The 15,296-nt window shown below is 51.7% G+C and overlaps 5 protein-coding genes across 5 annotated transcripts; all 5 read left to right on the top strand.

Moving 5' to 3' along the window:
* Positions 1-247: 247 nt before the first annotated feature.
* Positions 248-2,347, top strand: N7457_002146 (DEAD/DEAH box helicase; the record flags this gene model as incomplete). The annotated part of the gene is made up of 2 exons (XM_057173192.1): positions 248-435; positions 499-2,347. 2 exons carry the CDS (start codon positions 248-250, stop codon positions 2,345-2,347), a joined length of 2,037 nt encoding a protein of 678 aa, XP_057033343.1.
* A 1,654-nt stretch (positions 2,348-4,001) lies between these two features.
* N7457_002145 (uncharacterized protein) lies at positions 4,002-6,420 on the top strand (the record flags this gene model as incomplete). Its single annotated transcript, XM_057173191.1, has 4 exons — positions 4,002-4,434; positions 4,503-5,042; positions 5,101-5,154; positions 5,222-6,420. The coding sequence occupies 4 exons, from the start codon at positions 4,002-4,004 to the stop codon at positions 6,418-6,420; spliced, it is 2,226 nt and encodes a 741-aa protein (XP_057033342.1).
* An 891-nt stretch (positions 6,421-7,311) lies between these two features.
* N7457_002144 (INSIG family protein) lies at positions 7,312-8,504 on the top strand (the record flags this gene model as incomplete). Its single annotated transcript, XM_057173190.1, has 2 exons — positions 7,312-8,040; positions 8,136-8,504. The coding sequence occupies 2 exons, from the start codon at positions 7,312-7,314 to the stop codon at positions 8,502-8,504; spliced, it is 1,098 nt and encodes a 365-aa protein (XP_057033341.1).
* An 821-nt stretch (positions 8,505-9,325) lies between these two features.
* On the top strand, positions 9,326-11,364 carry N7457_002143 (phosphoribosylaminoimidazolecarboxamide formyltransferase/IMP cyclohydrolase; the record flags this gene model as incomplete). Its single annotated transcript, XM_057173189.1, has 4 exons — positions 9,326-9,341; positions 9,445-9,571; positions 9,665-11,150; positions 11,209-11,364. The coding sequence occupies 4 exons, from the start codon at positions 9,326-9,328 to the stop codon at positions 11,362-11,364; spliced, it is 1,785 nt and encodes a 594-aa protein (XP_057033340.1).
* A 1,095-nt stretch (positions 11,365-12,459) lies between these two features.
* On the top strand, positions 12,460-14,836 carry N7457_002142 (S53 family peptidase; the record flags this gene model as incomplete). The annotated part of the gene is made up of 8 exons (XM_057173188.1): positions 12,460-12,668; positions 12,723-12,986; positions 13,040-13,507; positions 13,563-13,680; positions 13,730-13,820; positions 13,874-14,505; positions 14,568-14,710; positions 14,764-14,836. The coding sequence occupies 8 exons, from the start codon at positions 12,460-12,462 to the stop codon at positions 14,834-14,836; spliced, it is 1,998 nt and encodes a 665-aa protein (XP_057033339.1).
* Positions 14,837-15,296: the final 460 nt, after the last annotated feature.

The following is a 15,296-nucleotide window of genomic DNA, read 5'->3' as shown; positions in this document are numbered from 1 at the left end:
CTTATCGAGTGAAACAGAAAAGCGATTTAATCTTTCCACCCTCTCTCTCATTTTTGAAGATATTCTCCACGTGAATTTCTTCTTCTTTGCAAGCATCTTTTCCAGATAACTTGCGCCTTATCTACGACCAACGAAACTTTTTTCGGTGAAGCAAAAAAAAAACTGTTCGTACATCTTACCCCTGCTTCAGTCCACTGTGCAGCTTCTAACCTGACTTTTTTTTTACTTGCCACAGACAACCACCAATATGGCCGACGGTTTGCAAATGGGAAATCTTTCCCTCAACGAGTCCCAGCACGCCCCCCAGGGTAATGCCCCTGTTGGCCGTGCCGCCTACATTCCTCCTCACCTCCGTCAACGCGGCTCTGGTCCCGCCCCGGGCCCTGCTGCCAACGCCGATGAGGCTCCTGCCGGACCTGGCTTCGGTGGCCCTCGGTACAGTACCCCCCAACAACTGAATCATTGTAAGCACCAACTGATCTCCTGTTTGTTTTACAGCAACGGTGGTGGTAACTGGGCCAATGCTAACGCTCCTAACTTCAGCCCTCGTGGCCCTGCAAACGGTATGACCAACTGGACCCCGGACGGGCGACTCCGACCCTTCAATCCCAATGCTTACGGAAACCCAGGATCTTCTTACAGTGGCGGCAGCAGCAGCAACTACAGCGGTGGTGGTTCCCAGCAAGCTCGTGGCTCAGGAGATGGCCAGTGGCGCGATGGCAAGCACATTCCCGGCCCCGCTAACGCCCGTGTGGAGCGCGAGCTGTTCGGTGTCCCCAACGACCCCACCAAGCAGCAGACTGGAATCAACTTCGCCAACTACGATGATATTCCCGTCGAGGCCTCCGGAAATGACGTCCCCGAGCCTGTCACCCAGTTCACTAACCCCCCTCTGGATGACCACCTGATCTCCAACATCAAGCTCGCCAGTTATGTTATCCCTACCCCCGTGCAGAAGTACTCCGTCCCCATCGTGATGAACGGCCGTGATCTTATGGCTTGTGCCCAGACCGGTTCCGGTAAGACTGGTGGCTTCCTTTTCCCCATCCTTTCTCAGGCTTTCCAGAACGGTCCTTCTGCTACCCCTGCCCAAGGTGGTGGCGGTGGTCAGTTCTACGGCCGTCAGCGTAAGGCTTACCCCACCTCTCTCATCCTCGCTCCTACTCGTGAGCTTGTCTCTCAAATCTTCGACGAGGCCCGCAAGTTCGCTTACCGCTCATGGGTTCGCCCTTGTGTCGTCTACGGTGGTGCCGACATTGGCTCTCAGCTTCGCCAAATCGAGCGTGGTTGCGATCTGCTTGTTGCTACTCCCGGTCGTCTCGTCGATCTGATTGAGCGTGGCCGTATCTCACTGGCCAACATCAAGTACCTTGTTCTTGATGAGGCTGATCGCATGCTGGACATGGGTTTCGAGCCCCAAATTCGCCGCATTGTCGAGGGTGAGGATATGCCCTCTGTTGAGGACCGCCAAACTCTCATGTTCTCGGCCACCTTCCCCCGGGATATTCAGATGCTTGCACGTGATTTCCTCAAGGACTACATCTTCTTGTCCGTTGGTCGTGTCGGAAGTACCTCCGAGAACATTACCCAGAAGGTCGAATACGTCGAGGATGCTGACAAGCGCTCCGTTCTTCTGGATATCCTCCACACCCACGGCAGCACTGGTCTCACCCTTATCTTCGTCGAGACCAAGCGCATGGCTGATTCGCTCTCCGATTTCCTCATCAACCAGCGTTTCCCTGCGACCGCTATTCACGGTGATCGTACTCAGCGCGAGCGTGAGCGTGCCCTTGAGCTTTTCCGTAACGGTCGCTGCCCTATTCTGGTTGCCACTGCTGTTGCTGCCCGTGGTCTCGATATCCCCAACGTGACCCACGTCATCAACTACGATCTCCCCACTGATATTGACGACTACGTTCACCGCATTGGTCGTACCGGTCGTGCCGGTAACACCGGTATCGCCACTGCTTTCTTCAACCGTGGCAACCGCGGTGTTGTTCGCGACTTGCTCGAGCTCTTGAAGGAGGCTCACCAAGAAGTCCCCTCTTTCCTGGAGAGCATTGCCCGTGAAGGCAGCGGATTCGGTGGTCGTGGCCGTGGTGGTGGTGGCCGTGGCCGTGGCTCTACTGCTACTCGTGATGTGCGTCGTACCCCTGGCGGTATGGGCATGGGTGGTGGTTCCTTCGGTGGTGCTGGCTACGGCGGCTCCAGTGGCGGTGCTCCCTCTTACGGTGGCAGCTACGGTGGTAGCAGTGGTGCTGCTCCCTCCTACGGCGGCGGTGGCTACGGCGGCGGTGGCAGCTACGGCAACCCATCTGGCTCCTCCGGCCCATCTTCCTGGTGGTAAATCAGTCGTGGTCTTTTGACGAGGCCCTCGGGTCTGATTGGCTCCCTTGCTTTATTTCCTTTTGTCTCTCGTTGACGGATACGATCAGATTGAGTCCCTGAGTTCTCTTTACCCTTTGCTCTCTCTCAGGGACGGCTTTGTCATGACTGCCACGACTCTCCTATGCTTGTTTTAGATTCATTTTTTTCCTTTCCTGCTTGCGCATGTTTTAATCTTGTTCCCTTTGCTGTTCCCCTCGTGCCTCTCTTCGTTGTTCTATTCCTGACTATTCAATGTCGGCTTGTGTAGACACGAGGCATTTGCGCAGTCCGGTCTTCTTTTCTTGCTCCTGGAGGATGCCACTTTTCTCTTTGGGCAACTTGTGATCGAAACTGCATGAACATCATAGAATGCGTTGTCCTTTTTTTCCTATGTCCGCTCTCGTCAGATACCCCTTATGTTCGAGCGTCCCCAACGGGGACACGTTCGAGTGACGCGCGTGCGCCGAGCGGAGAATGATGACTTTTCATCATCTCGAAAAGTTCTCTTTTTATTCGCATCCATCTCGGTGTTGTTATGGCTGCATTCATCATATGCAGCATAGACTTTTTACAGCGTCGGTATCTCATGGCGGACATTTCTTTCTGTTGCTGCCCTCGTGCGTTCTGCAGTCGAATTTTTTTTCGAACAAAAAAGCACCTGCGCTTTCTTTCTCCGGGATCTATATTTTCGGGTACTGATTGTTCGGCCGTTTTATGGCACGATGCGCTGGTGCGTTTCGAAACAAAAATGGTACTATTCTTTGCATTCTGTATGGCGTTGGCTTGACCTGCAACCGCATGTCCTCTGCTTTCGGGTCCGTGGAGGCTGATTGTTTCCCAATGGAAGCACACTGCTTCGTTTCTTTGTTTGTTCTGATCATTTTTCTCGGACCTCGGAGGATGGGACGCTGTCGCCGCCGCTGGATGAATGAGTATCCTTACGGTTTTCTCACATGGGTTTGAATTGGGAGGAAAAACGAACCATGGGGCCCTGAGATGGCCACGAGAAGGAAAATTCTCTTATCCAATGCAATTTCGAAAAAAAAGAGTGTTTCCAATTATCTATGTATCTTGGTATAGTGCGTACTATGTACCGCATACACGTAGTGTGGTGTAGTGTAGTGTTAGACCGGTGGGAGCCGTATCCGGAGCCCTGGAGTACAAGGCATGCATGAGATTGCCATGGACTATTGAGCTCTCAATGTATCTAGGGACGGGGTATAAAATGAGGAGCTAAATTCTGGGTTTTTGATTGCTTCGCTTACGGCCAATCTAATTAGATTCATCATTCCAAGATGAGAATGCGTGGCATTAACGCATATTAAACGCGTACATGCTGGGATACGGGTAGATATCCAGCTATACCTTCATGGGCCACTCGGCACTGCTTTCTTCCTCGATTTTCCGGAAACTCTGACTTCGTTTCTTTTTTCCTTTTTTCACTTGGCACTGCATTCTTTTCCACCACCCCCCTTCTCATTTTCTTTTCTCTCTTTTGTGTTCTTTTGTTCTTTTGTCTAGTACTTCTGCCTCATCATCGGCCGGCGCCTCCTAGGGGGCGACTCTAGTACTCCCAACCTACGATTTTCACTTAAACCGTGTCGCGGACGTGCGATCGCTCACAGTAAATCCAAATGGCTGATTTCGAGAACAGCATGATGGATGAGTCCTTCGCCGCCTCCGAGGCTGCGGATGACCAGTCTCACGGCATGACCGCCAGCGCGACGGTCGGTACAAGGCGGCAAGCGAACGGCACAATTGGCTCTGTCTACTCAGGCAACAAGATTCGACACCTGAAGAAAGAGGATGGCATACCTCTGTGGCGCAAAGATATCCAGTATCAATTCCTGAAGCTGGTCTTTGAGGACAAAACACCGGTTTTCACGCGGTATCCTGACGGACAAAAGGGAATGGACTTCGCAGATGTCTACATCAATGCAATGGCCCGGAGCAGCAAGACTAGCAAGATCCTCAAGGATAAGCTACAAAATGACAAGCCTGCTGCTATCAACATGGCTATGGTCTGTCTGCTGGTCAATTTCGGTCGCATGAACACAACCCTGAACTGTACGCCTGCAACTATATGATATCATGTTTATTGTTACCATGCTAATTGCTATTGTTCTCGCTTCTAGTCTTCCCCGAAATGCGTGCTCAGCTTCGAACCTACCACTCGATTCCCTCGCTTCAGGCGCACCAGGACTCCAACGCCTATAAGCAGTTACAGGATGCTCCACGTCTCAAGTCCATTCTCAAGGGCGCTTCAGAAGATGTTGATCAACCAAATACGCTGGAAAAGATTAAGCGACAGACTATACCTCGGACCAATCCGGTGAACTTGATTTTTGTGCTGGCGCAATACGCCCCCAAAGTGTCGGAAACGCACTTCTTCCCCCCGCGAGACTTTTTTGACCTGGTCATGAGGTCCACACTTAGCAGTCAGAGTCGCGCCAGGGCGTTCCTCTGGTTGATGTGGTGGTACCTGGAGAGTGATTTCAGCCGCGAGGCTGCTCTGAACAATCCATTCGGTCCAGGTCTGGAAGGCGAGGGTTCCGAGGGCTTACCTTTGAAAGTGCCTGCCTTCGATATCTTGACGGAAGAACAAGCCAGTGAGGAGAATGTGGACACACCGGAGGAACAGGAATACGGAGAGTCCAAGAGGCTCGAACGCAAGCGTACGTGTACCGAGTGCTAGCTATTATTGATGAGAAGCATGACTGACATCTAGTTCAGGGATCCTGGAAGAAGAGGAACCACTACCGCGCGTTCCCAAGCGACCCAAGAAAGGTGAGCCCACAATCTCAGATGTACCGTTCATGCGCATCTCAAAAAAGCTAACATCAAGTTACCGCAGAATATGGTTTCGACGAAGACTCATTTGCTGGGGACTACTCTGGGATGGGAGGCCGTGGCTCTGCTATGTCCACTCCTCTTCACCCTTCCGCTAAACGGAGTTTGGATGATGACGATGATGATCTAACTCCTGGGCATTCACGCCCACGCCCTAAGCAAGCCAAGCGCGAATCATCACTTAACCGAGCTGTCGGTCAACAGCGACTCATCTTAAAAACGAGAATGGAGCATACCCCCGATGCTTCTCCTGCTCCTCCGGGCTCCAACCATCCGGTCCTAAATCGCTTTATCGCTGAGCCGTCACTTTCTTCAGCACCTACCGCGCGTCGGTTACGACCACTTACACAGCACCAGATCGCCGTTGAGCAAAACCGTCGGCAGCGGATTGATTATTTGCTCGCCAAGCGTAAATCTAATGCATACCGCGTTCTCCGTGCTAAACGGGAGAGTGAAATTCCTTTCGGGCGTTACGGTCGCTTGCTTCAAGGTTTACCTGAGGGCTACGATACAGACGATGAAGACAACTCATGGGGCAAAGGTGGACTCTTCTCCAACCCAGATGAAGAGGATGACTTTGGAGAATGTGCAAGCATGTTCCTCTCCGTAGTGCGGAAAGCTGCCCGTCGACTCGATCGCTGGGATTACACAGAAGCCAACGGCCCTAAGAAAGATCGCAAGAGGGAGCGCGAGGAGCGATACCAGGCCAAAGCAGCACTGGAAGCCGACGTGCGAAATTCCAACAACCGATCCCGACCACGCCCTCGCCCTAGTGCCGCCGCCAAGCGGAAGTCTATGGGTGCCACGGGTACACCTAGCACCGCAAAGAAAGCTGCGGCGCCTCAAGCCAAAGGAAGTCACGGCCCTGATAGCTTTACAGCGGGAGCCTCGGCTGTCGGCACCCCGAGTTGGGACCCTGAGCACGGACCCGATGACTACATGGAGGGAGAGCTGGATGATCTCGATCGCGAGCTCCTTGGCGAGGTTTCCGGCGAAGATGATGGAGGCGCGCCTCTCCGAGCCGATGAGGAAGGGGATTTCTCCGACGATCAGGACGATGAAGAAGACGTGGATGGTGACGAAAATTCCTCCACCTACGAGGGTGCCAATGGTTACGTACGACATGAAGCCTCATCCCCTGCTCCTCGGGGCCCAGCTCATCCACGCGGGCAAGGTTATGGAGACGACGTGATGGAAGACTAATTCGGTAGGATCGGCGTTTTGTTTTCTCTAAGAATCTGTATCATGATCTACTTCTTCTCTTTTTTTTTTCTTTTGTCTTCGTTTCTAGGCGCCTTCCCTCATATCCTCGGAATGGCTGTATTTCAAGCAACTTCACTGGGGTGGTTTTGTACTTATACAAGTGGCCAAGAGAGCCCCCCTGCAGAGCATTGCGCATGGACTTGACATCCGATGTGGACTGCATGTGACAATCCCCTCTTTCTCTTCTCTGCATGCTCTTAGCTTTGGATTCCTCGTGTACAGCTGTACAATCCCAATTTACTATTATCCCTTGATAGCTGTCAACTCTAATAACCGAGAGGCCCCATCAAAGAGCCAGGATCATACGAGAAAATCACACCGGAAGCGTCTCGAGAGTGGATACCTTGTGGCCAACAGCACGGTGTGTATTCCTAACAGACGAATTGTTGAGGCCCCGTATAGTACCTAGGTAGATACCTCGTACTCATCAACACACTGTACCTAGGTACTTTCTCTCTTTACCTTTCTATAAAGCCATCTTTGCCGCCTAATTGATCCGAAGTGAATCTCCCATTTCCTTTTTGGTTCAGACCGGCGTCATATCCCGTTGCCAAGCTATCCCCATTCGGCCTCCTTTCCAGATTTCCAGATTTCCAGATTTCGCATCTGGCACTTCACTCCACGTACAAATTATCTTCTACCATATCTTCTATCTCGGTCTACGAATTATTCGTTTTGTTTTCAGACGCGCAAGATATCCGAGTCTTACTGTGGTTTGACCGCGCCGACGATCGGAGACTCTAATTTTCTCCCAGAGCCCCCAACACAAGAGCCTTGTTGACTTGTTGACTTGAACCCACACAACCCAAGCCAACATCCCATCTATCCATCATGACCGAACAACCTCGCATTCTGCGTCCGCGCCCGAGACGAGTATTCGATGTGACTCCAGCATCTACTGAGTCTTCCGGACCCCCAACACCGGCCGAATCGACGGGCACCGACTACCTGAACCCGCAAGCCGTGGACACAACCTCGAACTCAACGAGCGTGAGTCGCACGGGCTCCGTGATGAACCTGACCTCCTCGACGCTGTACGGCATCTACTCGCCCACGGCATTCGATGGTATTCGCGACGAGCCCACCTCCTGGGGCACAGAAGCCACCAGCCCGGAGGCAGAGTTTCCGCCCGAACCGTCGCAGCGCGCAGCAGAGAGATCGGCCATCGAGCCACGGCGGATGGCGCTGCGCCGGACTCGGTCTCGTTTGAGTCAAGGACTGTTCCGTGGTGTGATCTTGCCGCAGGCCTTGAGCAGTTTGCTGCTCTTTGGCTTCGGTGTGGCTTACGGTGTCATTACCCTTCATCTTCATGAGAACCATTGGATTACACCTGTCAAACTGGAGAATATCCATTACTACGATTCATGGCAGTACCTGGGCTTCTGGGGACTGGCTGGTATTGCACTGGGCAATCTGCTTCCTTGGCTGGACAGCCGGGGCGACGACGAGCTCGAGCAGGCCGAGACAAGCTCTAACGAGGAGGAGAATGAGGATCGCACCCCGTCTTGGGTTGCTGTCGCTCGCAGTGTTGGAGCCTTTGTCGGAATTGCCTTTGCGATGGTATGTAGCTATGCGCCTTTTTCTTCTTTTTTTCCCACTTTTTTTTTTGTTCCTTGTGATATTACGAGACAGAGCTAAGTTTTTTTTTTCTACAGCGGAGACTCCCATGGGAATCTACTACACAGGCATCAGTCACCCTTGCCCTCGCGAACCCCGTTCTCTGGTATTTGATCGATCGCACCACAACTGGCTTCTACCTCTCGACAACCACTGGCTTGGGCGGCATGGCAATCGTTCTCGGCCTCAAGCCAGAGCTTGTGCCTGTCTCGACCAGCCCGACCGTCGGCGCCGGTCTCCTTAATGGAACAGGATTAGAGAATGTGCTGGGAGCAGGCATCTCACTGGAGAGTTTCGCAGTCCGGACTTGGATCGCCAGTGTCATTTTCTGTGCTTGCGTGTGCTTTGGAAATATTGGCCGCCAGCTTTCCATCGGAGCCGGGATCAGACATATCATGAAGCTATGAGGTGTAAAAAGTGCCAGGGATTGCTTGGTACATGGAAAATACATGTTTTCTAGGGAAATGACTTAGGAAGACAGGGAACTTTCATGTACACTGAAATTATTTATGGTTGATAAAAGACTTGTAATAGAGATCGACGCCACTCCCATCTTTTCGCTTTGCAACAATGCAATAACTGTTCATACGCACACTGTGTAGAGTATATTTTACGAAAAATTCCGAGCAAAATCATGGAGGAAACGTTGAATAATATTTAATATCTTTGATCGGTATGTAGAATCAATCATTGCAATCCCCACTACATGACCAGAAGTCAAGCAGGCACTGCACCCAAGATCGACACCTTTGCCATTTGGCACTGAATCTCCATTCTCTATACGATTTCCGTACTTCATTAGACAAGTCTTCGTAGGAACGCTTTTTGAGCAGAATGTGAGTTTTGCGTTGTTCATGAAGAAGAAAAAAAGAAGGAGAGATGGCGCTGCGGGAAAATCTCTTATATATCCATAGGTCACGTGCCGCGCTAAGGCGCTCTTCGCAATGCCAGCTTCTGATTGGCTGCAGTCTCAAATACGGGGCCCCCTGTTCCCGCGGGCAACTAGGTCGATCACGTAATACACTGTTGCTGTCATGCCCCTCCGCCGCAATCGGTCCGACCCCGCGGAGTCATATTCTTCTTCTTTTTCTTCTGTTCGTCATCTGTTATACCCCTCCGCTTGATTTTAGGTACGCTCCTTGGGTTCTACATATCAATTGGGTTCAATTGTGTGTTTAATCTTGGCATTTGATAGCTAACAGCTCCAGTGTCGACAGTCGGATTCACCATGACTCAAAAGTCCGGTAAGTGGCTCTGAGCTTCATAGATCATTCCCCAGACTATGATGCTATTTGCACCAAGCAGTTCACTGTCATGGATAAAGTTCTGACCTTGGATTTTGAATAGCTATCATCTCCGTCTATGACAAGACTGGTCTGCTTGACCTGGCCAAGGGCCTGGTCAAGCAGGAAGTCCGTCTTCTCGCATCTGGTGGTACCGCTAAGATGATCCGTGAGGCCGGATTCCCCGTCGAGTGAGTCACCTATGTCGGCAACTTTGCAACGAAAGGCAACAAGAAAACGCATGGGATTGTGACACTGCTCAGGGACTGACGTTTTCGCCCCAGGGATGTGTCCGCCATCACCCACGCCCCCGAGATGCTCGGTGGTCGTGTCAAGACCCTCCACCCCGCTGTGCACGGCGGTATCCTCGCCCGTGACATTGAGTCCGATGAGAAGGATCTCGCTGAGCAGAAGATCTCCAAGGTCGACTATGTTGTTTGCAACTTGTACCCCTTCAAGGAGACCGTTGCCAAGGTCAACGTCACTATTGACGAGGCTGTGGAGGAGATCGATATCGGTGGTGTGACTCTGCTTCGCGCTGCGGCCAAGAACCACAAGCGTGTGACCATCCTCTCCGACCCTCGGGATTACTGCGAGTTCCTCAAGGAGCTCGAGGCTGGCGAGATCACTGAGGCTAGCCGCAAGCAGTACGCCCTCAAGGCATTCGAGCAGACTGCCGATTACGACTCTGCTATCTCAGGCTTCTTCCGCAAGGAGTACGCTGGCAACGGTCTCCAGCAGACCTCGCTGCGCTACGGTACTAACCCCCACCAGAAGCCCGCCTCTGCCTACATGGTTCAGGGCAACCTTCCCTTCAAGGTCCTCAACGGAGCCCCTGGCTACGTCAACCTGCTCGATGCCCTGAACGCCTGGCCTCTGGTCAAGGAGCTCAAGCAGGCTCTTGGTTTCCCCGCCGCTGCTAGCTTCAAGCACGTTTCTCCCGCTGGTGCCGCCATCGGTGTGCCCCTGACCGAGACGGAGCGCAAGGTCTACATGGTCGACGATATCAAGGATATCGAGACCTCCGGTCTGGCTCAGGCTTACGCCCGTGCCCGTGGTGCCGACCGCATGTCCAGCTTCGGTGACATCCTGGCCCTCAGTGACATTGTTGATGTTCCTACCGCCAAGATCATCTCGCGTGAAGTGTCTGACGGTGTCATTGCCGCCGGTTACGAACCCGAGGCTCTCGCCATCCTCTCCAAGAAGAAGGGCGGCAAGTACTTGGTCCTCCAGATGGATGAGAACTACACTCCCGCCCCCGAGGAGACCCGTACCCTGTACGGTGTCACCCTGACCCAGCACCGCAACGACGTCGTCATCTCCCCCAGCAAGACCTTCAACACCGTTATCACCCCTAAGAACACCACCTCCCTCCCCGAGGCTGCGCTCCGTGACTTGACCGTTGCCACCATTGCCCTCAAGTACACCCAGTCCAACTCCGTCTGCTACGCTCTGAACGGCCAGATCATCGGCCTGGGCGCCGGCCAGCAGAGCCGTATCCACTGCACCCGTCTGGCCGGTGACAAGGCCGATAACTGGTGGATGCGCTTCCACGAGCGCGTCATCGGTATCAAGTGGAAGCAGGGTACCAAGCGTGCTGACAAGTCCAACGCCATCGATCTGCTCTGCTCAGGCCAGACCCCCCGTACCGATGCTGAGACTGCCGAGTACGAGCGTGTCTTCGAGGAGGTCCCCGTTCCCTTCACCCAGGAGGAGCGTGAGGCTTGGCTCCAGAAGCTCGGCGAGGTTGCTGTCTCCTCCGATGCTTTCGTAAGTAATCTCCAAACCCCTTCTCTCTGTCTTAGTAAATACTAACTGTCTTCGCTAGTTCCCCTTCATTGACAACGTCTTCCGCGCTGCCCGCTCAGGCGTCAAGTACATTGCCGCCCCCACTGGCAGCCAGAACGACACCCCCGTTTTCGAGACTGCCGAGAAGTTGGGTATCACCTTCGTCGAGCAGGGCGTCCGTCTCTTCCACCACTAGATTGCTCTACTGGTTGTCGTCTTTCGGTGTCTTCTTCCATTCTCCCTCTCTCTCTCCCACTATTCCCCCACCCTTTTCCGTAAAAAAAAGATGCCATTGATGTGGTTTCCACTATGATGGATATTCGATATGATGATGATGTCAGATTCCTTGTTTATTTAGAAATACATATTTTTTCCGAACTTTGTTCCTGCATGTAGGCTTTGTACGGAGTCGTGCAGCAGCTGTCACCTCGTCTCACCACGTGCCGGTGTAAGATCAAAATCTTACTTCAATCAACCCCCTGTCGATCTCCTAATTAAAATTCGATTCAATCAATCTTGAGCAAGACATTTATGTTGTGCTCATATTGTTTTGTCCCAACGATGCTGAAGTGAAACATGAAGGCGATTTGGGTTTGATGCCCAGAACCGCCCAGGTGCCCAGAAGATGCTTGTTTCCTTTTCAATTCCTCCGGGCTGAATCCAGTCTGAATGACTTTGTGCTACGCCTTTTTCTCCGCAATTCGACCTCCTGACACCTCACTAAGTTCAACCGTGCCAAATTGGACCCGTTGTCACATCAGCTAATGGGCTTCCCCGTCGGAGCTCCGCTGTTGCGAGGGGTGTTTGTCGGACTAGCACCGGCCTCCTGAGATAACGAATTTGACGCTTAATATGATGAAATGGAGAAAACCAAGAAAAACCAAGCAAAACCAAGCAAAACCAAGCAATGAGGCACCAACATTGGCAGTATAAGCTTCAGAAGTGGTGATAGCTGCCGTATATTGTATCTCTATTCTTGGCTAACGATGCCATCCTACTGTTCAGCGCAGAAGATGTCAAGGATAATATTCCCCTAACCCGCCAGGGACCTCGAGCCCTAGTGTCGGGCGTGGTGAATTCCGGGTTTCCATGTCTCAATCCTGCAGATACCACGCGCTATATCCAATCAAATCTTCCAGGATTAATTGGTGCCTTTTTCTCGTCGCGGGATGGGGAGATTAGGGTTGCAATCACAACATTGCTCCTAGTTGGCCCCGCGTGTATATCAAGGAGGAGGGCCCTCACGCGGTCAAATGCATAGGGCTCATTACTTCTCTATTCTTTTCTCGGGATGTTGGTGCGTCAAGTCTGTATCGCTTTGGCGATTGCGGCTCTTTCTGAAGCTGTTCCGGCTCCTGTGAAACATGTTCTGCATGAAAAGCGTGGTGAACATGTTGACTGGGTGAAGGGTCAGCGGATTAAACGAGATTCGGTCTTGCCTGTGCGCATTGGTCTTGCTCAGAACAATTTGGAGAAGGGTGATGAGTATCTCATGGCTGTGTAAGTGGATACATATGTTGATGACTTACATCCCGTTCACTAATATTGGTATAGCTCTGATCCTAGCTCGTCTAAGTATGGACAGTACTGGTCGGCAGAGGAGGTTCACGATATGTTTGCTCCCTCTAAGGAGACTGTCGACTCCGTTCGTCAATGGCTTGAATCTTCCGGCATTGACAAGTCCCGGGTTGTACACTCGGACAACAAGGGATGGCTCGCATTTGATGCCTATGCGCATGAAATGGAGAAGTTGTTTATGACAGAGTTCTATGAACATGAGCATGCCAGCAGTGACAACTTGAAGATTGGTTGTGAAGAGTTAGTCTCCCTAGTTCTTGATTATTCATTGAACTCTTTGATTGACAAATTAGGTACCATGTCCCGGAGCATGTTCAGGCGCACATTGACTATATCACCCCTGGAGTCAAGCTCAGCCCCATTGTCAAGAAGAGAGACAAGGTGAAGCGCATGTCGCACTTGCATCGTTCCAAGGGTGCAATTGGAATCGAGGCCTCTAAACAAGCCAAGGCTATTCCTGCCAAGGCAAAGAAACTTCCTGCTGATCTTCAGAACTGCGGATCCGATATGACCCCGGCCTGCATCAAGGCGTTGTACAAGATTCCAGATGCTACCAAGGCTCACAAGGATAACTCGCTTGGTCTTTACGAGCAGGGTGATTACTTCGCCAAGTCGGATCTTGATCTCTATTACAAGGATTATGCCCCTTGGATTCCACAGGGCACTTATCCCATTCCCGCTTTGATTGATGGTGCCAACTATTCGGTGCCTGATTGGAGCCCGCTGAACACTGGTGAATCTGATATTGATATCGACATGGCGTGAGTACTACACTTTCCGGTCGCTATTTCTTTACTCTTTGCTGATTGTGCCAAGTTATGCACTCATCTATCCCCAGACTGTGACACTTTACCAGGTCGATGACCAGATTTATGAACCGGAGGAGGTTGCAACCACCAACCTGTTCAACACCTTCCTTGACGCCCTCGATGGTGTAAGTCATACTTTTTCAAAGCATGGATTCATGTTACTAACACTCTCAGTCCTACTGCACATATAGCGCCTTCGGCGAAACCGGTGACAATCCTGATATTGACCCAGTCTATCCCAACCCCAACCCCGAGGGTTACCAAGGTACGATGCCTTGTCCATCACAAAGCTATTCTAGCTAACTTACAAAACACCAGGCAAACTTCAATGCGGTGTATACAAGCCCACAAACGTCATCAGCGCATCCTACGGCCAAGCCGAAGCCGACCTCCCCCTCGCCTACACCAAGCGCCAGTGTAACGAATTCATGAAGCTCGGCCTGCAGGGCCACTCCATCCTCTTTGCCTCCGGTGATTACGGCGTCGCCTCATTCCCCGGCGACGGCTCCGCCAACGGATGTCTAGGACCCGACCAAAAGATCTTCAATCCCCAATACCCATCCAACTGCCCCTACGTGACCTCCGTTGGCGGTACCATGCTCTACGCAGACCAGACAGTTGAAGATGCCGAGAGCGTGATGCACGCTGACTTGGGTGGCAGTGCTGCAAACTTCAGTAGCTCCGGCGGTTTCTCCAACTACTTCTCCCAGCCCTCATACCAGAGGGCCGCTGTGGAGAAGTACTTCAAAAAGGCTAAGCTGGCATACCCGTCCTACTCTGAGATCAATGCAGACCTCAACACGACAAAGGGTCTCTTTAATCGTATTGGCCGTGCTTATCCTGATGTGGCCGCCAACGGCGCTATGTTCCCCGCCTACAACGGCGGAACCCTTCACCACTTCTACGGTGCTAGTTTGTCATCGCCCCTGTTCGCATCTGTCCTGAGCTTGGTAGGTCAATGACTTGGATTTGGGTTGTGTTTGTTTATGCTAACAGCTCTTCTTCTCGACAGATAAACGAAGAACGTCTTGCCAAGGGCAAGGGCCCTATTGGTTTCGTGAACCCCGTGCTTTACGCTCACCCCGAAGTCCTCAATGATATCACCAATGGCACCAGTGCTGGATGTAACAGCGATGGCTTCAGTGCCATTCCTGGGTGAGTGCCATGTTCCGATTTGATTGTATGATTTTCACTGACAGGTCATATAGATGGGATCCTGTTACTGGCTTGGGCACACCCAACTACCCCAAGCTGAAGAAGCTGTTCCTGTCCTTGCCTTAGATGAAAAGGCAGAGACGTTATACAACAGAACTTCACTCTATTCTAGGCATATTTCTATCTGAAATTACATTGCTATATCTCATCTTAGTCAATAAATGGCCTTGTAATAGGACTTCATGAAATTTATGTTCGCTTTCTAGCGCTTGTTTTTTGTCTATCTCTCGATTCGATATGAAATATATTTCATAGAATACCAGCCTATGTTTAAGCAAGGTGACAATATACATTCTCCATTCTTGCAGTTTCTGTATCAGCAAACTCTCAGAAGAGACACACCTTCGCGAAGGGATCTGTTGAGATAGGTGGTAATCACCTGATCATGTTTGCCAGGACTGCCAGCTATATAGCCTCCTCTCCATCTTCTTCACCAACTTCCCTCCTAATCAGTTCCAATACAATCGCTCTGTCTTCCCCTAGCTGTCCTAGGAGGATCGAATGGGATGGGGAGACCTTCTACATC

Source organism: Penicillium paradoxum, assembly GCF_028828445.1.
Source record: "Penicillium paradoxum strain IBT 22861 chromosome Unknown utg000003l_segment0_segment0, whole genome shotgun sequence".
In the NCBI taxonomy this organism is placed as follows: Eukaryota; Fungi; Ascomycota; class Eurotiomycetes; order Eurotiales; family Aspergillaceae; genus Penicillium; species Penicillium paradoxum.
This window is presented reverse-complemented; position numbering and strand designations above follow the sequence as displayed.